Genomic DNA, 23882 nt, shown 5'->3' on the forward strand with positions numbered 1-23882 from the left:
ATGTTTTCCCTTTTTGGTAGCAGATGCGTTTGACAATTTGGACACCGATCAGGCCTCATCCACTGAAAAGGATACATTGTGAGATCCATTTCAAGCTGTCCTTCTCGGAGGACTCTGCATGGGAAGCACTGCCACAAAGGGTACAGGTGCCGAATGAGCCGATAGCATGGATACAAATGTTTCCATGTGCTCTGCCAATCAAGGAGAGAAAGTTCCAGGACGTCCAGTCAATGAAACACGTCATGCTCGTTGAGTGTCATCACTTCTTTGACAATTTGCCACATTAATAGGCATCAGTCAAGAACCCAGCAAAGAAGAGCTGGAGGGAGAACTGAGGAGATGCACATGCCTCCTCAGCATTATATTTAGTCAGTTAGTTATGCTTTATTGTTGACAGAGATGAAGGTTTAAAATAGCTTAAGTCACAAAGGCATGTTCAAAAAGTCATTTGTTCCTCTTATGTTACATAATTTACCGACATTGTTATTAGTATGTCAATAATTATCTTTTGTCATAACCTTTTTGAGTAAAATTATTAATAAATATCATATATTCAAAATTTGGTAATTTTGAGTGTGTTTATTCTGAAAAACCTGACAAAAGTACTTGGGCCATTAGTTTAAGAGGGTGACGATATGTAACAAAATAAATGCATACTAATTGTACACATTACCTCAATATGTATAAACCAGTACACAACACAATACAAGAGAGCTGATAAAAAGAAGGGGAAAAAAGCAAAACAAAAAGCATAAACATTATATTATTTATTTTGTTTTGCAGAGTTAAATTCAATCAAAAGGTTTATGAAGAAATAATTAATAATTTTGTTTCTTTTTATTTTTAATAGAAGTTTCATCAGCATGGCCACGAGACGAACAAGAGTTGTCAATTTTATATATTATAGAATCCACTTATAAGAGATTGTTTGTTTTTTCTTTTATTTCCATTCTTTATTTCACACTGTGCAAACAAACATAAAATACACATTTTTGAAAATGAATAAAATAAAAAATGAACGTCCGAGAGTACAGTGTTTTTAAGTGATAGATTATCTATCCCCTTCATGCACAGTTTATTCAATTGTCAACCTGTGGATAAATCAAGCGCACTCATGGTTTGATAGTGAGCAGCGATCAAGATAGTTCCCCCAAGGCTAGTTTGTTAAGCAGTCGGTTTAAGTTAGGGCCTGTTCGACTATTTTAAGTGTGTTTATATGTCACAGACATTAGCAGTGAACAATAGAGTAAACACAATTATTAATTTTAAAAAGAGGAGTTTAACTTAGCTGTCTAATTACCGATTAAAGCCGAAGCGGAAGCGGTGAGGGGTGAACGCTCTCGCCTCGGCTGCAAACGTCTGTACAGCTGTTTTCACGTTGCTAAAATTCTGCGCAAGATATTATTCACGGTGATTTACACGCGCCGCAACGATGCTAACAGGCACAGTGGCGGATAAAGGAGTCATTGTGTGTCCGTTCTCTGGTTAAAGAGGCTCCGTCTCTCCTCGCCCACCATGCGGAGGGTCAGCGACACGGACGCCGTCCACACAGGTCGTGTGTGACGGGTCTTTTATGGAAGGTGGGACGAGGGAGAGGTCGTAAGGCGGAGGGAGAGTCTGGACGAGGCTGAGCGTTAGCAACGCTAGCTGAGACGGGTGTAACGTAGCGGTCACTTTCCCTCCAACCACCCCGGCAGGTTCGATTCCGTCATGGCCACCAACGACAACAATTTGACGCCCGGGATGGGGGAGATCATCCAGCTAAACGTCGGCGGGACGAGGTAAGCTTCGTCCACCGATGCTGGTCATCTTGTTGGTGACGTGATCTCTGGCCACGTACATGCGTGACGGCCGAGCAGACATGGATGATCCTGGTTATTCCTTTTTATTATTCATGTGCTGTTTCTGTGTCTCACGCACACATCCACTGTGGTGTGTGTACTGTACACAGTGTACATGTGTGGTTTTCTCCTCAGCACTTTAACTCTGCACCAGTCGGTGTGGTGACTGCTCACGCCTCCTGTCACTGTGTTTGTTATACATGTACTATGATGTATTTACAGGTTCAGCACCTCCAGACAGACCCTGATGTGGATCCCAGATTCCTTCTTCTCCAGGTCGGTGTCATGGTCAACTAGTGAGGGCTCACATGCGCGCTGTGCAGGCTGCTCAGTGGAATATTCAAATCTAACAACCACACCAGATTAGAAATAACAAAAAAAAGTCTTAGCCTTGTTTGGGTGTGTGCATCAAGTTGTACAACATAAGCATATTTCAAATCAGAATTGTAATAACAATAATGATTAGAAAAATAATAATAATAATACACTATTATTTCCTATTGCACTTTTCACAACAAAGTATTCGAAACAGTTTAAATGTCAAGCAACCATCAATCAGAGAGAAAAATAAATAATGTGTTATTATAGAAAATGCTATTATCTTTATTAGTGTGTTCCTTAATTCATATCAAGCATACTGTTGATAGAAAATGTCAACGCATTACATTTATAGTCGGTAGAACACAGATAATTAATAAATGTCGTTTTATTGGTATTTAAGTGAGACTTAACTCTTGTATTTACACAGGATTCAGTGCAAACATGTATCCCATGTTGAAAGAATCTTCACCTGTCTGCATGCCTTTTAGAAAAATCCTTCCTGTGAGTTATTTGGCTGTGATTCCAGCCCTACTGGGGAACACAGTGAGACAGCCAGTTGAGGCAGTGCTGACACCGTGGTCATAACAAGCTCAAACACTGGAGTGAGCTCAGAGTTTGACAACAGCTGACTGAAGTAATGCTTAATGCTGTCAGACTGTCTGCCAGAGCACCTGTCAGTCCGTCAGTCTGTCTCCCCCAGCTGTCTCCAGTGTGCAGCCAATGTAAAGTCAATTCTTTAAAAACCTTTTATTATTAGATGTTCGATAAAATATCAGCACAGACAGTGTTTTTTTACCATCACCGCTGTGCTGAGGTTATAGTGTTGAGGTTTTGTTACTGTTACTGCAGGTACTGGTAACACTGCTGGTCAGTCAAAGTGGAAATGGAGAAGTGCTTGGTTCAACTGGAGGACTGTGTGTGTGTGTGTGTGTGTGTGTGTGTTTTCAGTTTGCTGAGTGGAAGGATATCCACTCTTCGGGATGAAACGGGAGCCGTGAGTAAAGCCTTTGTCGCTTCTTATTCCAAAACTAGGGCAGCGTCCGCAGGTCATGTCGACATCAACATCTAAAAATTCTCTTTAAGATTCCATCAGATAGAACATGATGTCGATGGTGTAATGATTCAACTCACTGAAATATGACACATTGCCTTAAGTTTGACTGTTTGTGCTCAGGAGCTAAAATCAGACCGTTTGTGGCCATGTTGTACAAATAGTGTCAATATATCATTATTGAATTTCTTTAATGGTCAAAGTTTTGGATGATGCATTGATTTGTACTGTCACTAAAACACTCAAATGTCAGGAAGTAGTAAAATAGCCCATGGTGATATTCATTTTTTATGTGAAATAATTAGTCACCTAATAATTGTAGCACTATTTACATGCTCTATTTCTGTTGTTGTAAAGTGTTATACATGTTTTTACACAATCAAATATGATAATACAATGTGCTCTTACACTTTTGTCTGTGTTGGAAGACAACTAAGCAACATACACACAAGTAACTGGGGACGTTTTTTATCCTCACCATTTCTTTTTTAATTTATGGTTAATGAAACCCTGCATTTGCATCATAATATATTTATTCCTCACTTCCAGATATTTATTGACAGAGACCCCACAGCTTTTGCACCAATTTTGAATTTTCTCCGAACCAAAGAATTGGACCTGCGGTAAGGAGCCATGGCAACATTCAGAAAATATTCCTGAATGTTCATGTTAGGAATACTTATATATTTATATATATTGAGTTGTGAGCAGGGTCTCATATAATACTTTTGCCATTTTCTTTCTGTCTATAGGGGTGTCAACATCAGCGTCCTGAGACATGAAGCAGAGTTTTATGGGATAACTCCTTTAGGTACGTCGCTGACAGCACACAGTTTAATGGGGTAAATTCAGAGAGCGGCTGTGTTCTTGTTACAAACACTGATTCTTAGAAATATTGTGAAAATATATGTTTTGAATACAGTACACTCTTGTAACACATTTTTTTGTTGAGGTGAAATGTTTCTTGTATTGTTAAATGTATTTTAACATCAGCTGCATCTAGACCAAGGTATAAATATTAATACTGTCAATTCCGTGTTGTCTAATGTTTTACTTCCTCTTTCACAGTTTATTACTTCCCTACATTGTCTGTATATTAGAGTAGTTTCTAGTAATGATCACCTGATCAGTGATAGTGATCACATACTTAACATCATGACATGAACAGTGGGACATACTTTACAGTGTTATACATAAAAACAAATTGGTGAACAAGGGTTTGATGTTTTAATCTCATAGATCAGGGGTCGGCAACCTTTACTATCAAAAGAGCCATTTTGCCCCCTCTTCCCCTAAATAAAATATGTCTGGAGCCGCCAAACATATTTGATAACATAACGTTTTATAGATATATATAGATATATTGTTATATATCTCTTGAAATAAATTAAACAAAAAAATTAATTAAACACAGAACTATGCAGGCCTGTATAAGTCCTCCCCATATTTGTGGGAAATGTATAAAATAAGAAGTAGCCCTCTGAAATAAATAAAACTACAGTTGGAGCCTAATAGCTTAAAAAGAGTAAACATAAAAAAGGCCAGTTTGTTTATTACTAAAGGGTTCAGTGTGCTGTCATTTCTTCAGTTCTTTCCCTTAGCCACGTACAGTGATCAACCTGTGACTCATATTTTAGTTCACGAATTATAAAACAAAAAGTGAGAGCAGGTCAGACTGGAAGCGGACAGAGAAAATGAAGCTCAGTACAAACCAACTGCAGCTTCTGCTCTGATCTAGATAAACTGGGTGTTTTCACTGTTTCCCCTGATAAGAAGCAGCTTCACATGAACGAGCTCAAATCTCAGGGGGTCTTTCTGAGCGAGCTATCTGAGAGCACACACACACCCACTAACACACACTCGCTCGCTCATGGTAAATCATGACGGCCTGATATGATGATTATTTAAAAAATAAACATGAACTTGAACGTGACGTTCATCATATGAAAGCTGATACGTTAATTTAACCGTTGAAAAATATGTGTGACGTGTGACATGCACAACATGCACAACACTGTACTGGGATCCACTGCATAGGGGCTGAAGAGCCGCGGGTTAGGGACCCCTGTTAATGATCTTAAGAAACATTATATAAAGCAGTTAATGATGAAATGATCAACAATGTTTTGGAGTAATCTGTTGCAATTTAATCTTAAAACTGCTGTGCGTATGTGTGTGTGTATGTGTGTTTGCAGTGCGGCGCCTGTTGCTGTGTGAGGAACTGGACCGCTCATCGTGTGGTAGTGTTCTCTTCCATGGTTACCTGCCACCCCCAGGTAATCAGATGAAACTGAACATCAGAAAAAATGGTGTAAAATAAAGTCAATGTTCGACTGATGTTTCACAGAAACATTCCAGGACAGAAATGACCTTATTCCAAGTATATATTAACAAAATTAATCTCAGCCAATCTTTCCCTGCCAGCCATCCCTGCCCGTAAATCGAACGCTGCTTCAGCTGCGTCAGCTGCGTCAGCTTCCTCCTCTGAAGAGCGGCCGGGCCCGAGTGGAGCAGAGGGCTTCACCCGTGTCGGTCCCCCTCCTCACCCTTCCCTCCCTGCTCCACCTGGAGCAGATGCCAACCACAAACTGGGTGAGTGGCCCGGATCAGCTTTATGAAGTGAAAAGATAGTTACATGTTTTCAATCTTAGCATAGAAAGAAAATCATAAATGTCCATAGGAATATAGACCTACATTGTGTGTTTGTCTGTGTGTGTGTATGTGTGTGTGTGTGAGTATTAGCACACATACCAATAAAACCTTGGTTTGTTTTCATGTTCATGTGTTCAACATCTGCATGTAGGTAATAGTGAGAGAATATAGATACAAGTAGTTTATGCTTTTCCACATCTGTGTGTGTTTTGCCTTAAATGTGAATGAATGGTTCATCTGATGTGACCTGACACATCGCTCTGATGTAGCCTAGTTTCACATCGGTCGGTTCTCTGTTGACGATGACCTCAGAGGCTGTAATGAGCTGCAGTAAACAAATACTCTGTGTCTGGCTCTAGATATTAATACAGTTTTTTCCCCCCAGTGATTCAGATAATCACGTTCAATAGTGAAATATAATATGGAGATATAATGCAGTTATCAAACTATCAAAGAAGTGTATCAATGTGCATTTTGTCTGCTTGTGTGTGTGTGTATATGTGTGTGTGTGTAGGTCCCATTGTTGACCCCAGGAAGGTGTTGATTGTAGCAGGGCACCACAACTGGATCGTAGCAGCTTACGCACACTATGTCATCTGCTACAGGTAACAACACTGTCACAACACAGTGCATTAATACGTTTCTCATTCGCTCTGTAGTTCGTTAAAGTGAGGCATTCAATTATTTAAGATTGGAAGGCCGCGTCATTATCTGTCGTAGCTCAAATTTCTCATTAATTATGAATGTACTTTATCTGTACCTGTGCACTAGCTCTCATCTTATGCTCAGTTCTTGTTTAGTCAGATTAATGAAGTTTTCATTAAAGCAGGCAAACAAGGTGAGAGAAAAGTGTGTTGAATGGTTTTGTGATAAAGAACAAATATCTGATCTTTTTACAGCATGGTTACGGATTGTGTTAATTTAAATATTAATTATTTGGTAATAAAAGTCAAGACATGAGGGGAGAGGACAGAGTCAAAGATTTATACAGGCAAAGTGCATTTGAATCAAGATAAATGTCTGGAATACAGAATAAAACCTGCACGTCTCTATCAGTGCAAACCTGCACCATCGGTGGTTGTTTGTTTACATTCTTACAAAATCTTCTGAAAGGTTTTTTAATCCAGCCCACATCCAACTTCGTCAAAGCTGCTGTCCTCAACTTTGAAGTTACAAAGCACTGTATTATGGGAAATTTAGTCAAATGATGTCAGTGCAAAATATTTGTGTTTGATCTCATTGCAGGATAAAGGAATCCTCAGGATGGCAGCAGGTGTTTTCTTCCCCCTACCTCGACCGTACCATTGAACGCATCGCGCTTAATGCCAAGGTGGTAGGTGGCCCGCATGGAGACAAGGACAAGATGGTGGCCGCCGCCTCTGAAAGCAGTATCATCCTCTGGAGCATCCAAGATGGAGGCAGTGGTAATGAGATAGGTACGTTTACAATTTTGATCCAAAGTATAGTCCAGACTGAGAAGTTTTAAGTAATGACACAGTCTCAATGTGACTCAACCTTCACTCCGCCTTCGGCTCCATAACTCTCTGTTCACTTTCTCAGGTGTGTTCAGTCTCAGTGTTCCGGTTGATGATCTCTTTTTCATTGGGAACCAGCTGGTGGCTACGAGCCACACAGGGAAGGTGGGGGTGTGGAATGCTGTCACACAACACTGGCAGGTAAGAAGACATGTGTGCATGCATGTGTTTGAATGAGCCATAGATAGGTGGAGGAAGAGGTGTGTGTGTGTTTGTGTGTGTGTGTTTGGATGAGACATAGATAGGTGGAGGAAGGTGTGTGTTTGTGTTTCCATGCTCTGAGGTATAATGTGAAAGTGTACAGTTCATGATATAAGGGTGAGTCGTTGATTATTTGATCACAGACTACATGCAACAACACTGTGCTGATTGAGAGTTCACATTTGTTTTGTGTATAAGGTTCAAGATGTGGTTCCCATCACCAGCTGTGACACAGCAGGATCCTTTTTACTCCTGGGCTGCAACAATGGCTCCATCTACTACATAGGTACACACATGTTCACAAACACACACACACACACTGCTATCTTCTGTCTGTCACTCAGTTTATTGGATGTTAGGGAAGTACTATCTGTAAATCCCCTGTTCAAGAAAACAAATGAAGCTCTGTCATGACTTTGTTTTCAGACATGCAAAAGTTTCCACTGAGGATGAAGGATAATGATCTTCTGGTGACTGAGCTCTATCACGACCCATCAAACGATGCCATCACCGCACTGTCTGTCTACCTCACACCTAAAACCAGTAAGTCTTTCTCCTGGTTCTTGTTTTTCTTACTGTTAAGAGAAAATTAACGCCAGAAATCGTTGCCCTTTCTTCTCCTTATCATATTGATCAGTTTCATGTCCTGGGCTCCAGACAGAACAGACATGTTTGGATGTAACATAAGTCACAGTCACTGACCTGACGTGTTTTTCTGTCTGCTGTCAGGTGTGAGTGGGAACTGGATAGAGATCGCCTACGGGACGAGCAGCGGGGCAGTGAGAGTGATCGTGCAGCACCCGGAGACAGTGGGCTCAGGCCCCCAGCTCTTTCAGACGTTCACTGTGCACAGGAGCCCCGTGACCAAGATCATGCTGTCTGAGAAACATCTGGTGTCAGGTGAGGAAGGTGGAACAGGTCCCTGCTGATGGTTGATAGGTAATAGAAGCTTAAATGCAGACTGACACTAATCGAATCACCTCTCGCGCATTGTGGTTTCGTATCTGTGTGTATAGTTTACCAGGGACTGAAATCTTGTGTGGCTGCTTGTGTTTTTCTGTGTGTTAGTTTGCGCGGACAACAATCACGTTCGGACGTGGACGGTGACACGTTTCAGAGGCATGATCTCCACCCAGCCAGGCTCCACCCCTCTGGCCTCCTTCAAAATCCTGTCCCTGGAGGAGACGGAGAGCCACGGGAGCTACTGCTCTGGGAATGATATCGGTGAGAGAGATAAGACGGGAGGAGTTAAAGAATTGACATAAGGAAATGGAAATGTATATGAGGGAAACATATACAATTATATAACAATTAGTAATTTCATCGATTAGTTGATTGACAGACATAATCAAGTACTTTTTTAAGGACAATTCAAAATAGCTGTATATATATATATGTATATATGTAATTTATCTTTGGGTTTTTTGGACTTTTGGTCAAACAAAAAAGACGTCTAAAGATTTCACTCACAGCTTTTTTAACAGCTGTTTGATTCTTCATGGACTCTCGTCATTTGTGTTCTTGTATCTGTGAAGATTCTCAGTGATCCTGGTCACGGTACCTTCACAAGTTGTACAAGTGTTCGTAGGCAACTTGCTTGTTCTAAACTGATGAAGCCTCTTGGATGAAAGGTGAACAATTCAAGAAACAAGTCTTGTTTGTCAAGTTGCCTACTTGTACAGTTTCTGAAGATTGTGCTCTTGTATTTTCTGACAGTTTTCTGTAGTGGTTTATTTGCATGCTTGCTGTAAGAAGTTAAAAATGAGTTGGTGTGTTTCTGCTCTCAGGTCCATTTGGAGAACGAGACGATCAGCAGGTTTTTATTCAGAAGGTCATCCCGATCACCCACAAGCTGTTTGTGAGGCTCTCATCTACTGGAAAAAGGTTTAATGTCGTATATGCCTCTTGATTCTATCTCGGCTCCTTTGACCTTTGTCTTTTACAGCCACACTGGGAGGAAGGAGGGTTTGCATGATGCTTCCGCTCCTGCACCTCCTGTTTTCATCTTTATTCAGGCTGTTGGCCATTTTGTTTGAGCTGTGCTGCTTGGCTGAACTTTTTCTGTTTCTCAGGATCTGTGAAGTGCAGTCAGTGGACGGGACCACCATCTCTTGCTTCATGGTGCGGGAGTGCGAAGGCTCCAGTCGGATGGGGTCCCGCCCTCGGCGCTATCTGTTCACTGGCCACGGCAACGGCAGCATCCAAATGTGGGACCTGACCACTGCGATGGACACGGCTAACAAAGGAGAGGAGAGGAAGAAAGAGGGTGAGGAAGTAGAGACTGAATGGGAAGAGAGAGAGAGAATGGTGTGTGTGTGTGTTAGTATTTACTCACTCAATACCACACTTTCCAGTCTAAAATGCATTTCTTTTGATGGGATGCTGTGTGTGAAGCTGCTCCGGTCCTCCTGACAGAGGCAGGTGGGCCTACAGAGGAGGAGTTGCTGCAGCTGTTGGACCAATGTGACCTGAGCACCTCCCGCTGTGCCACACCAAATATTAGCCCAGCCCCGTCTGTGCTGCACCACACACGCCTGCGAGAGTCCTGCTCCAGGTTGGAAAGTTCACGCACATCACATTAAAGACAAATACACACTAAAGGAAACACCTAGCTACTTCCAACCTGTCCTTATTCTGCATTTACAAATACATGGTTCATAATCACAATGAAAAACTGAACAGTATCCTATCAATTCACAAGATAAATAAGTACTATTACTGACTGTCGTACTTTCTTTTTCTTTCAGTTTGCAGTTACAGGCACAGGAGCCCATTCCTGAGAGTCAGGCTACTTATGCAGCTGTGCGGCCCTACAGAGAGAGCCCCCTGCTGGCCCGCGCTCGACGAACAGAGTCCTTCCACAGCTACCGGTGAAATAATATTTGTTTGACTCTGGAAATTATCTTATTTTAAAGGGGTTTTATTTTTTCCATTGTATTGCAAATTATGCAACGAAATACAGAACGGAAACAAGGAGCATTGCTTCAGTTAACCATAATAATAATAATAATAATAATAATAATAGTGTGTTTACTGTTTGCTAAAGAAGTTTGAGACATCTCAATGTAAAAAGAGTTTACAACTTATTTTGTGGTTTATCCAGAGTAACTGTGTGTGGAATTTTTTTATGCCATTTTTCAGCAGTGAGCTCAACAAACTAAATTCTATTCAACTTTTCATTTGGGTTGCAGCAGAATCATCAAGCAACTCATCAAAAAATAAAAGCCAGCAGCACAAGTAGACCACTATGGATTCAACTTTTTATAAAATAAATGTATATATTATTTAGATAGATTAACCAACCTTAGTAAAACCGAGTCTTACTGTGCATTGGCACTTGGAAAATGCTGCGCTGTTCTTGTCTTTCCAGCAGTAACTGACCTGCATCTACTTCTCTTTCCATAGAGACTTCCAGAACTTCAGCCTGAATCGGGGTGTCCTGGAGGGCACAGGTCAGACGTCAGCCCAGGGCCCCAGCCATGTCACAGATGCCCGCCGCTCACTCTGTGACTTTGGGCCTGAGGACAGTGAGAGGAGAGCCTCAACGTTGGAGTTCTGGGCTTGTCGAACCACCTGTGCCAGCTCTAGCACGAACATTGCGGCTTTGATGGCTGGGGCTGTTTCTGGGGTGAGGGCAGAAGGTGCTCAAGAAACTTCACGCCAACCGCCGGACAGCCCGACTCCAGGGGGAGACGTCCGAAAAAAGGCGCACCCAACGGAGGAGGGGGAGGGTGTGGGATTCGGAGGAGATGGGCCAAAGTCAGAGGGAGGTGTGAGGAAAAGGGGAGTACTAGAAGGAGGCTTTCTAGGGAGGAAGAGGGCTCCTCCAGTTCCTCACCTCTCCTCCCTCCCCTCCGGGTCTGACGGTGGCGGCAGCGACTCATCTGCAAACGCCTCCCCCTCCCCGACCAAACTGGCCTCCTCCACCTCACCACGACACAGGAAGCTGGCCCCGGAGCCGTCCAATCAGGACAGCAGCCTGTGACAGCGCAAAAGGCCCACCTCCAATTATTGTGATCCCAGTCAGTGGAATCGTTTCATGCAGGCGTCCTGTTGAACTTACTGCGTCAGACTGGATATGAAGCAGGGTTCCAGATGTAAATGGGTAAATGATTTGTTGGTTTTGGGAGCCCACAGGTAATGACAGGTTTTTCACTATGTTTGATCCCAAGGCTGAAAATCTTTTTATGTTATCATTACACCTGCTCTAGAGGCTGGACATCGCACCCTGAGCAGGAATATCTTTTCTGTTTAATCACTCTGGTGAAATGAAGCTCTGTTTGTTGTTGGTGTATGCTTTAATCTCAACAGATCAGAGTGCGGGTCAGAGCTTTGAGACAAGAGTCTGATAGAAGTGTGCCAGCTCAGTTCGGGAGAACATCTGAAATAGATAGTGGTTGTTCATGTGACAGCTTCACAAAGATACAGTCACTACAGAAGGAGGCAACAGTCTCTTTGTTCTGGAATCGTGAAGAGTGTGTTGAGGCCTTTTGGGTTTGAATCAGGTGTCAGGCCACAGAAAAGACTAAATCCATTAAGGCATCATGGTTCATTCAAATAAAAAAATATATAGTACGGCAAAGTACTAGTCACAGAACAGGGTTTTTTGATTCTACCTGAGGAGAGTGTAGCTTGTGAGAAGCAATAGAAGCAAGAAAGATACACTCCTTGTTCTTTTATCAGATTTGTAAAGTGTTGGTATTCAAACACAAAGCAAACAGATTCAAACATGAAACATTTCTTGAGATCCTGAAATAACAATTATTTTTCATTCTCGAGCAATCTCTCAGATTCTATTTGATTTTATTTGTTAAGCCAATGATGTAAAACACAAAAAAGATGCACAACCTCACATTGGAGAAGCTTCAACCGGCAAGTTGCTGAAAAGTTCATCATCTCTGACTACATGTGCAGTTTGTCGTACCCTTGCCAGAATCCTGGCAGCTACTTGAATCGATATGTCCCAAAAATAGTTAAATAACTAAAACAGTTATTGTTGATAGAGCAGTGACAGTAGAACAGACAGCGAGCAGTGAAGTCAGCTTGTAGCTCCATCACGCAGTAAAACCTCTTTAGGTTTGTGATTCGCCAGCTCAGTGACAACTATGCAACAGTGGAGTTATGCACGACAGCTAAAACAAACATGAAGTCACGAGGATCGCCAAATAGTGAGATTCATGGATGATGATCTAAAAAAAACAATGAATCCTCAAACCTGCTTTTCACTGCAGCTAGTCGTTTAACTTGTTTATTATAAACTGGCAAATTGCTCATTGTTGTAGCGAGGAGCATCACACTCTGCAAAATGGGACGTTTACAGTACAGTCCAACTATCTGAGGCATTTAATACAATATTTGTAAACTGGAAAACAAATTGGTGGCACACAACTGAAACCTCATGAACTGATTCATCCATTGAAGATGCCAGAGTAGCACTAACACTGACAGCAATCACCTAAAGGTACATTTTAAATTGGAACAAAATCGGTTTTCAATGCTTTATGGTTTTTATGTGACCCTTTACTTATATTTATCTTAACAGAGAAAAAACGTGCATGCGTCACACCTCTGCTCGAAGTTCATAAGAAGACTTGTGTTCTGTTTTCTTATAGTGGTGCCTGCACAAGATTACACTTATTATTTATATATTTTTTTACAGTATCACAATATAACTACACTCACGACAAGGACCTACACTACATCACTTTACTCCCATCTTTATTGTGTCTTGTTTTGGACGACTGTTGCAGTGCCTTATTTGTGTGACAGTTATTGGTTGAAAAGGATTCTGACCAAAGGCTTGTGATGATGGAGCTCATAGTGGAGCCACAAATGATAGATTTACACCAGGTTGGTGATCATTTGAATTAAGAGGCATAAGTTATCTATTGGAAACAATCCTGGAGGAGGCTCTAACTGGAAGCTCCTTCTCTTTTCCACTGGGGAACTTTAATCTCCAGTTTGGTCTTGTAAAGGTTAAACGGTGTGTATGTAAGAGACACAAGTAAAGCACCTTGGTTATATAGTTATATAGTAGTATGCTTGAAGGACTGGATAGTACAAATGTACCAATGTATGACTTCCACTTCCTGTTTGTGTGGGATAAGTTATCAAAACCCGGACCAGCTCCTGATTGTTGGTACTTTGTTGGAACTGTGGGGACAAAATGCTGTAAAAATACATGATGCTAAAAAAGATAGATGTAATTAGAAAAAACTGAAAAGTTTATTATAATTTGCCAAATTGAGCAGCTATTTAACCTCATTCATTGTGTCTCATTTCAGTATAAAACATAAACAGACTCCATTGTCCCTGCCTGTACAAACACGTGCATTTTGATAGAACTGTGCAGAAAGTAGACAAACATATTCAAGACAAAGTCCTAACATGGATGCATTGATGTGTGTTGATACACTGTTGTTTGTCATATATATATATATATATATTGTGAATAATCATATTCATGTATGATGCCTATATTGATATTACCCTGCTATTGGACCTTACTGCGTTTGCACTTGCACTATTTAGACTAATATTAAAGTAACTTTCTATTGTTTATTTTATATAAAAAACATAAAGTTAAGTGTGTTTAAGCACATAACTGAGTGTCCTCTGAAAACACCTGTCGTCTGTCGTCCCACGCTTCCTCTCTGGCTGTGTTTACATAACATGATATCACATTACAGCCAGCTTAATGTGAGTTTACATATCTGGATCTGGACATCACTGTGTGTGTGTGTGTTAGAAATGCTGCATTATGTTGTAATGTTTTTTTGGTTCATTGCCTTTTTATTGCCTACAACACTGATTTTAATTTTTTTATTTTACAATGTGTAGACTAGAAGGGTTTACTTTTTCTTTTCTTTTTTTTAATAATAATGATCATGCATGTTTTAATACCTGGTGTAGACCAATAAGACTTATTGTTCTGTGATAATTTACTTTACTCCAGTTTTCCAGGTCAATGTTAACCACAGATGAATATTAATAGAAAACATAAATTAAAAAACATATTTGCGATCTGAGATGTCAACCTTTGAAAACAGTGTGTCTGATGACGTGACGATTAATCCAAACAAACTTACCAATGCTAAATATTCATAATAAAACAAAAAGTTACAGCTGTTTATGTTGAATCTGCAGTTTCACCTTTAAATCTGGACGCAGTAATAAGACAAACAGGTTGAATGAGGTATGAGCAGCTGCCAGTCATTGCTAAGCTGTTAGCACCTGGTTTGTGGGGATCACTTGCCAAAGTGCACAATCTTTGTTTTGTTAGCGTGTCACATAGGTGTGTGTGTGTGTGTGTGTGTGCGTGTTTCCCCAGCGCTTTCATTTCACTAACCTTCTCATTCAGACAGTCTCCTCTCTGAGACGCCGTCTGTCGTCATTGTGATTTATGAGTTTAATAAAACCCTGTGTGTGTGTGTGTGTGAGTGGGAGTGGGAGTGTGTGTGTAGCTCAGGGCCATACTGTCCCTTACAATCACTCCACAAGCTCTTTTCACAGCCTCTCCCTCTCTCGGTGGCTGACAATAGCTGTGAATGTGGCTGTGAATGTTTTAGAAGTGCCCTTGTCAGACTGGCGTCCTTGAGCTGAGGCAGGGTTGTTACTGCCAGTTTTTTAATTTCAAACTTGCCTCGACGTCCCCTCGAGGGACGCAGGAGCAAAACTAAACTACAGCTGCAGAGTTTCGACTCGGGCCCCTCTGTGTGTTGGTGCTGGTGTGGGATTGTGCTAACTGGAAGTAGCTGTGCAGCTGCTGGCCCATGTGTTTTTCACACTCAACCCATGAGCTTTGTGTAGCATTCAACTATGTATTCCTCCTGTTTGTAAAAATGTGTTATAACAAGTGTAATCTGTTAATTACAGCAACACAATGCAACTTTTTCACCTTAAATCGCAGCAGATGAGTTTGATGATGCACCGACTTTGAATTTGAAGAAAGGTGCATTCATTCCTACTCCTCTGTTCTTACTTTATGTAACTTTGGGCGTGCGAGTGCGATCTCTGTTCATCTAAATTGTCGAGAGTCATGCAGAACTGTAGATCAGTTAAAGATTTTGGAATATGAAGAATTCTAAACAGAGTTTGGTGTATTGTTACAGCGGCAGCTCTTCTGGTTCAGGAAGCCGGGAATCATGGGTAATATCCAGTATGAAGTCCTGTTTCAGCTCAGTGAGAGGGACTACACAGTCGAAACTCCCGTCAACAGAACAGAATCTATCTGTACTTGTGGCTGCAGAGGGCGCTGTTGTCCAGTAAAAGTTGCATTGTGTTGCTTTAAATATTTTAAGCTTGTCTGTTCTTCAGACACACACTAATGCAAATCATTCACCTGTTTGTGTAAAACATAGCTTCCATCATTGATTTACTACAATTGAAATGAATATTTAAACCACAATAGCACAATATTACTCATCATGGAACAAATGTTCATGTATCACTCGTGGAGTTTTGGTCCTTTATCATTTTGATGCCTTCTCGTCCCTAATTAACTCATTTTATTATTCATGGCTTGAACATGGACATGATGTGTTTCGTGTCTTTTATTTTGAAATGCTGCTTTTTAAATAATAACGTCTCTGTTCACAATGGAGTAAAAACAATATCACACATCTACACGTTGTCTGTGGCTCTTCTGTTAAACTGTAATAGGACACTGGCCTCATTTTCATTCAGTAAAATAGAAAATGTGGAAAATAAATGTGCATGTGGTTATAGAAAGGTATGGGAGAGGTGACAACAGCAGAAACATGACGTGTGTGCAGCCAACACAGGAAGGTGAAGGGGACAAAGTTGCTTTCAGGACCAGTGTAAACTGTTTAATACATGTTTCATGTAAAGAAAATGAAAACAAGCAGAAAACAGCATTTTCTTGAACATTGATCATTATTTATCATTTCCCAGAAAAACAAGAACATTTATCAATGAACCGTCTATAAATAAGACATTAAATAAATAATACTGCCAGCGTAAAAAAAGAAAAGGTTCTATAACAATCAGCTTGAATTTTGTTTTTGGAAAAACATGCACACCCATCAACATTAGACAGAAAGTCAACATCCTGTCCTAATAAATAATCTACAATGTGGAGACCCAACCTGCGGAATCAAGATATTAAAAGTGTTTTCTTGAAAGAAATAAAGGCGGCAGGTGACAGACAAACAACTCTATAGATTCTAGACATTTAGCTTCACTACAAAGCTCGACTTCATTACGTGCACTACTTTCTAAAATTCAATGTAAACTGTACGTCCACAACTGATCACTTAAAATCTCAGAATGGGCTTTAAAGTCACGTCACATTATCACAACAATCAGACGGCACATCTGTGATTCCCAGCCACATTTCACACTTAAAAAAAAACATAAGTTGGCATTTTTCTCTATGTCACCAAGGTAATTTGTCTTGTTAAATCTAAAGGACGACTGCTGCACATCATGTTGAAGCTTTCTAGGCACAACAGCTGGCTGAAGCACAAGAGGCGACTGAAACCTGTGACGTGAAGTCATTTCTACAGTCTGGTTTGATTCTCAACAATGCATCGGATCTTTCTACAATTTTTTAAATAACAATACCACTAACAGTTGGCAAGCAGAGATAGTGAATCACATTAACACCCTGATCATTCAGTTGAAGAGCTGTCATTCACTTAAAGAATGCTCGGGTTATCAAACTGAGCAGTTTCAGATATAACACTTTTAGGAATATAATCCACACACACACACTAACTAACACACACACACACACACACACACACACACACACACACACAGTGGGTTAAATTAGCTGATTCATTAGGGTTTAAGATGAATTCTGCAGTGGAACAGAAAGTCTTTAAGACTGTTTTTTATTTAAAGGATTTTATCTTAAATTCAAACTGTCCCACTTATATTTCAATCCTTGTAAATGTCTAATCATTTTCACACTTCCAGTTCCTGCTAGAGCTCCTGCCCATCCTCCGCTAACACTGACTCACTCGAATGATTGTTTTACTGTCTGGGTTTGAAACCAGTTCTGGATTGTGGCTGTGATACCTGGACAGATGAAGGATGGTGTCTTACAGATGAGTGTCAGTGAACATGGTGTGCTCCTTTTTCACAGAACTTAAGGCCTTGATGGCGTCCACGAACTCATCCTCCTCCCCGTACTGAAAGGAAATAGTCAGTCACAGCACTGGAGTCAGTGAAAAGGGGACAGAGAGCATGTTCCACTGTAGATATCTTGATTGTACATATTCTTTGAATGCACAGTGTAGTTCACTTCAGATGCTTTCTCCCTCTGGGGCCTAACTAAATCAGCTTGTGTTAGACATGAACAGAATAACATAATACAGCCTGATGAGGCAAACTGATCAAATGTTGAAATATAGTATTTTCATCAGACCTTACTCTCACTTGTGTTTCTTTTTTGGGGTTTTATGGAAGTCTGTCTGGAAATTAAATGATTCATCTACCTTTGTATAAAACATCTTGAGGTTACTTTTCTATAAAATATCCTGGAGTTAAATCTTGTGGAATGAAAATGTACATTTATTGGATTCTCTGTGAATTAGAAATGCTCTGCTTCCTAAATATCTGATATGCAATGAAAATTAGCTCTTTTACGTTCTGTTATTCATGCTGTATTTAAAATATATATTCTATACTCTCTCTACTCTTTCCCTGTTTTACTATCATATGTCCAATTTTGTCTTTTATACTAATATGTCACCTGTATTGAGGATATTACGTTATGTTTTGAATATTTTTTTTTCTTTGTATGGGTATATTTTCATATGAGCTATTACTGGTTTCTACCTTCACATATTTTTTAACATTATTGATTGTAAAAGAGTTCCCTTCATGGTGACACTGCTGCTTGTGACATGGAGCTACTCTACTGTACTCTACATAAAATGTAATCATATTTCCTTCCTCACCAGCCCAGAGTCATGTCCAAGTGTGTTGTCCCAGTTTCCCTCCTCCTCTATCATCAGTGACTTCATGTCAATCAGCTGGCTGACGCTGCGGTGCAGGGAATGCTGGGAGTAGGCTTGACTGAGGTCTGTTTGGCTGGGGACCCGCAAGACAGACATGGGGCTGAACCGTGAGCTGCTGCCGATGATCTTTGTGTCTGTCAGGCCCTGAGGGACAGATTTATTACTGTTGTTAACACAGCAACACATTCAATGTGGTGAGCAGTTGTGTGGGGTGACTATAATCTTGTTTATGAGATAAACATGCAAAACCCTGCGATTCCAACCAACACATAATTATATTTCTTCAAACAAATAACAAAACAAGATTCAAAACTCAAATAGATTTAGCTAACACATAGCACAGACCCTTGATTATTTTACCTAGCAAGAAAACATCTAAAATCAAAAAATAAAACTAAATATTATTACATTTGATTTAAAATTTGTATTCGGTGCCATTGTCATGACGTTAACAATCAACAGGGGGCACTACTCAACAAGGACTGGACCTTCAGACGATACAGGAGAGGTAGTCAATAGTCTTCCTTTTTTATTTTCTCATTGTTCGTGAATAAACACAAATATATGGGAAAAAAACAACTACTGTATTTGAATTTAAAAATACATAAGATTAATTCTCATACATCTTCCTGTTGTCACTAATGTAAAAAGAAATCATGTGACTTGCCTGGTTCATTGTCACCTTTATCAGTGTGACAAATACACACAAACACACACACACACAAAAGCATGCTTATACACACTCACAAGTGAGACATGCGGAGGGAAGCACCCGGACAAACTCACAATCTCATACCTCAGTGTACACAGTGTAGCTTTTAAGCATAACGTTGCTGATCTCAACACAGTCTGCTACAGTGTCAAACTGCAGGGGGACAATAAAATAAACGTTTAGGTCTCTGACAATAAAACAGCAGGAAATAATCTTACTGTGGGGCGATCGGAGAGGAGCACAGAGCCGGGCTGATGTTTAGAGCACAACTCAGTACAGCGCCTCTGAGAGACAGAGATTGAGAGAGAGAGAGACAGAGAGAGAGAGAGAGAGAGAGAGAGAGAGAGAGAGAGAGAAAGAGAGAGAGAGAGAGAGAGAGAGAGTGGTATATTTTGAAGGAGAGTTAAAGGAAAGATATAAAGAAGAATAATAGATCAAGAAGGATTTAAAAAGAATGAAAAAGAGCAAAAAGCGAACAATTAAAGGAATCCCAAAAAATATAATGTCAGGGAAAATAAATCGAGGCATGAAAAGGAAAAAATACATGAAAATATGCAGCTAGTATTGTTTGAGCAGCAGTTAATGTTAGTTACTGGTAATGGATTATTTGAGAGACAAAATACAACGATGTCTGTACTTACAGTGTGACATGAATGTATCAGGTGATGCTCACTCATGCTCTCTTCTATTGTTTTGTTTTGGTCAGGGACCAGATGTAATGTGGCCTCTAGCTGAGACTGATTTGCAGCCCCTCACTAATCATCCAAAAATGTTGGTCAAAGCTAATATTTTGATCAAACAGAATCAGCATAAAAACAACAAGAAACCAATTATTGTGTAAATAATAGCTATAAAGTAACAGTTGTTGTTTCAGCCCCCTCTGGTGGAACTAGGAATGACCAAAAGGATATTTTAAATGTTCTATTTGCAGGAAAAGAAAACGTTTGATTGAGAAACTTGAAATACTAGTGAAACAGTGTAATATATTCTTATAGTTCATCTTCCCTCTCCTAGAGCCTAAACTTTCATCCTCTGTAACCCTGACAACCTCCTGTCTCTGCTGTCTCCCCCTTTAACCATCTCATCACTCTCTCTCTCTCTCTTGCTCCTCTCACCATGTACGTCTCTCCCCCAGACTTCCTGGTCTTCTGAAGCATGACCAGCGGAGGGCGCTCTCTGGCTGATGGATTCTTCCTCAGGGCTCTGGACGGGAGAAAATAAAATCAACAAAAATCTGCCTTTTGTTCTTGTTCAAACTAACTTGTCAGTTAGAGTTAGTTAGTGTTGTTACATGGAATGAGTTGCATAAATTACAGTTTTATTAATGCAGCTTTATATGAACACATGCAGAGTACTTGACAAGAAATTCCATTCTATTCTATTCGTGCCATAACCCTTTAACATGCCACACACTACATTACAATACCTTTGTAGCACTAGGCCCAGCAGTATCGCCAACAGGAACAGACCCAGCAGTGATAAAAGCAGGATGAACCACAGCTTTGAGTAAAAAGGGCTGGCTGACATGCTGATGCTCTCTTCACCACTTTCTTCAGGCTCAGGAGGACCTGCAGGGGGGGAGAGGAGGAGAGGAGGAGAGGAGGAGAGGAGGAGAGGAGGAGAGGAGGAGAGGAGGAGAGGGAGGAAGAGAGAGAGAGAGAGAGAGAGAGAGGTGGAAATAAAACACGAGTTAAACGAATTTCTGAACATTTAGCTTTTTTTTTTGTTGAAAATATAGAGTAAGGTTTGATTCTTTACTTGAGATTGACTCTAGCAGTGTGTGTGTGTGTGTGTGTGTGTGTTACCGAGGCCTGTGGCAGGGCTGTATCTGATGGTGGGAGTGCTGGCACTGCCGCTGTTTGTGGTACATGTCACCTTAAATGACAGAGCTGACAAGAAGAGAGGGAGAGAGACCAATTAAGTAAAAGGATAAAGAATTTAGGTTAAAATAAAGATAGAACATTGTTAGGAGTCGACGACTCGACAGCTTTCAGTCCTCTGTGAAGGTGCACATAAACACAAAAGGAAAATATCTGATCGAAAACAGGAAAAAAATGCTATATAAATGAAGTTTACTATAATTATTATCATTAGTGATGTAACTCCCAAAACGATGAATCTCCATGATCAATATGAAAGCTGATCGAATGAATTCTTATGTTATTGAGGGAGGAAATTTGCGACTCAACTTAAAAACACTCTCAAATGTGATTTACGATATAGGTTCATGATATTAGAAGCTTATTGGCCATAACTGTTACATGACCTATGTACTGGTCTGGCAAAGCTAATTAAGTCAAACAATATTTCATCCTTTAATGGTAACTGTGCTAATGCTTAAGGACTGGAAGGAGTTAATCAATCATATTAAGCAAAGTTGGATGCTTCGGGGTCACAGTGGAGTTATATCTGTGTTTATATGTGGAGTTTATTTCATGTTTATGTGTTTACTTGTTACAGTTGCTTTAGTTGACAGCAGCAGCACATACAGCCTGTCTGACTGTGTATTTCTCAAACTGTATTATCCGTCTTTTGAGGTGGAGAACATGTCCATGATGTGTGTACATTTGTGTGTGTGCTCTCACTTTTCTGCGACGTGCGTGGAACATGGAGATAGCTGTAGAAGCCGGTATAGACCCTCAGCCGGCTCTCAGTCACACTGTACTCCTTCAGGTACCCGTTGAGAGAGAAGGACCCCGCCCAGTCGAGCCAAATGACTGTCAGGTTACTGTCCACAGAGAACGGAGACACGTACTGGGGGGCTGGAGGGAGGGAGAGAGAGAGAGAGAGAGAGAGAGAGAGAGAGAGGGAGGAGGGTAAGAGAAACTTTGGATGTGATTTCATGTCGGTCATGACTGGTGACCTGTGAGGGCTGGGGGATTTCACGAGACTGTTACCTTCACTGAGCGTGGTGACATTCGTCCAGTTGGAGGCGGTGCTGCCCATGTTGTTGAAGCACGCAGCTCTCAGCTCATAGGTGGAGTACGGCTGCAGACCTGCACAGTTACAGTTTATTCATACAGAACATATAAAGACACACAAGCAACCAAGTGCATATTAGATGGTGGAATAAGCTTTGATCCTACTTTGAAGAAGGCTAATGTTCTACTGGTATTCCTCTTTAGAAAGCTTGGTTACATTTGTCTTCATAGATGCCCCATTGGATTTAGTACATCCTGTGCTCTCTATTATTAAGGAGTCACTCGCTACAGTGAATCCTGACTTCACAGTGTTTAAACTTTAAATTATGTTATACTGGTCATTATTCTTTTTCATATTTAAATCCGTCTTTTATGAGAGTGACATTTCATTGCAGCTTTGGTACATAAGCTTATATTTTTACTGTTAAGAGTGTCAGGACATCTTGTTGTCATCAGTAGACGGTAATTAAAGTATTTAAATATAAAGGGCCTATTGTAAGGTAAGGAAAACCTCAGTCCTTTAAAATGATGGAAAGCATCTCTGAGAATAATTTATCTGGCATGTACTTTGACTTTGGACAAATCCCTTTACACGGAGGATGCTAGATTTATGACCTTTACTGCAGACAACCATCAGGTGGCGATCGGGAAACCTTGGCTTCACTCATACATATTTATTAACGTCTATGTTGTCACCTGTTACATTGTAGCTTCGCCTTTTGCCGAAGTAACAGATTTCAACTGGTGCTTCAGTGCATGGGAGGGGGACTGGCTGGGGGGGCTGCGGACACGGTGATCTGAGATGTAGTTCACAGCTGTAAACAGAAAGAGAGAGAGAGAGAGTAAAGGTGAGGATGGGTGGCTGATGAAGATAACTCTAGTTATAAAGATATGTTTATTCCTACCAAACACATGCACAACACACCCATGCAATGGCAGGCAAATTCAACCTCTGCATTTAACCCATCTGGTGCAGGACACACAGAGCAGTGAGCGACCATGTACGGCGCTCGGGGAGCAGATGTTGGGGGGAGTAAGGTGCCTTGCTCAGGGGCACTAGACAGGGTAGGGAGACTCTTGGATTTTTGGACAGATCAATCCAGGTTCGTCTTTTGTTGTCTCTCCGTGGAGTCGAACCAGAGACGAACCAGAGACCTTCTCTGCCCATAGTCCAAGTTTCTGCCACTAGACCACCGCCTCTCTTCAATATCTTATGATATTGAAAATAATAATACAATAATAACAATGATAATACTGATAATCCCTCGATTCCTCACCTCTCAATGACTCCATTAGGCGCCAGGGGCTCGTCCCAGTCCAGCTGGACGGAGCGGGAGGTCAGTGTGACGGGACGAGGAGGGGGCTGTTGGGCTGGGGGTGCAGCCAAGGTGTAGAGCGCACTCACAGGACCCTGACTACAGCACTGGCAGATGTTCAAATCAGACATTTTAGCTACAGTATTATTGAATGTACAACTTCAGTAAAAAAAAATAGACACAATATATTGTCTTACGTTTATTATAGTATAAATGTTACTATGAAGGGAAACACGCACAACTGTATTCAATATTACCTAATATAACTTAGTTAGTTCATTGAAGAGCTGCAAAATACGGACAATTCTTTCTTTACCAGAAAGAGAAACTAGAGTGTGGATGCC

The 23882-nt window shown here is 40.8% G+C and overlaps 2 protein-coding genes across 2 annotated transcripts in view; one reads left to right on the top strand and one right to left on the bottom strand.

The window, feature by feature from the left end:
* Positions 1-1382: 1382 nt before the first annotated feature.
* kctd3 (potassium channel tetramerization domain containing 3) lies at positions 1383-16224 on the top strand. The gene is made up of 19 exons (XM_062387541.1): positions 1383-1781; positions 2064-2117; positions 3111-3156; positions 3763-3836; positions 3966-4024; positions 5409-5489; positions 5638-5805; positions 6380-6470; positions 7111-7301; positions 7426-7541; positions 7800-7887; positions 8028-8144; positions 8331-8501; positions 8670-8825; positions 9389-9485; positions 9674-9867; positions 9996-10155; positions 10349-10471; positions 11007-16224. Exons 1-19 carry the CDS (start codon positions 1711-1713, stop codon positions 11584-11586), a joined length of 2637 nt encoding a protein of 878 aa, XP_062243525.1. The 5' UTR covers positions 1383-1710; the 3' UTR covers positions 11587-16224.
* A 287-nt stretch (positions 16225-16511) lies between these two features.
* ush2a (Usher syndrome 2A (autosomal recessive, mild)) overlaps positions 16512-23882 on the bottom strand; it is a 187758-nt gene continuing 180387 nt past the window's right edge. Inside the window, exons 84-93 of the mRNA XM_062387555.1 lie at positions 23500-23645; positions 22919-23037; positions 22199-22297; positions 21887-22063; positions 21107-21190; positions 20728-20869; positions 20417-20504; positions 19520-19585; positions 18530-18733; positions 16512-17758 (exon numbers count right to left, since the gene is read on the bottom strand). Of these exons, the coding sequence (XP_062243539.1) occupies positions 17669-17758; positions 18530-18733; positions 19520-19585; positions 20417-20504; positions 20728-20869; positions 21107-21190; positions 21887-22063; positions 22199-22297; positions 22919-23037; positions 23500-23645 (1215 nt within the window). The 3' untranslated portion in view covers positions 16512-17668. The remainder of the gene's footprint in view (positions 17759-18529; positions 18734-19519; positions 19586-20416; positions 20505-20727; positions 20870-21106; positions 21191-21886; positions 22064-22198; positions 22298-22918; positions 23038-23499; positions 23646-23882) is intronic.

Source organism: Platichthys flesus, chromosome 1 (assembly GCF_949316205.1).
Source record: "Platichthys flesus chromosome 1, fPlaFle2.1, whole genome shotgun sequence".
Taxonomy (NCBI): domain Eukaryota; kingdom Metazoa; phylum Chordata; class Actinopteri; order Pleuronectiformes; family Pleuronectidae; genus Platichthys; species Platichthys flesus.

Bases quoted from the DNA above. Each gene is read 5' to 3' on its own strand.
- kctd3 (XM_062387541.1), top strand. From the start codon at position 1,711: ATGGCCACCAACGACAACAATTTGACGCCCGGGATGGGGGAGATCATC. The intron at 4,025-5,408 runs GTACGTCGCTGA...GTGTGTTTGCAG, and splicing joins TTATGGGATAACTCCTTTAG to TGCGGCGCCTGTTGCTGTGT. The intron at 9,486-9,673 runs GTTTAATGTCGT...TCTGTTTCTCAG, and splicing joins CTCTCATCTACTGGAAAAAG to GATCTGTGAAGTGCAGTCAG.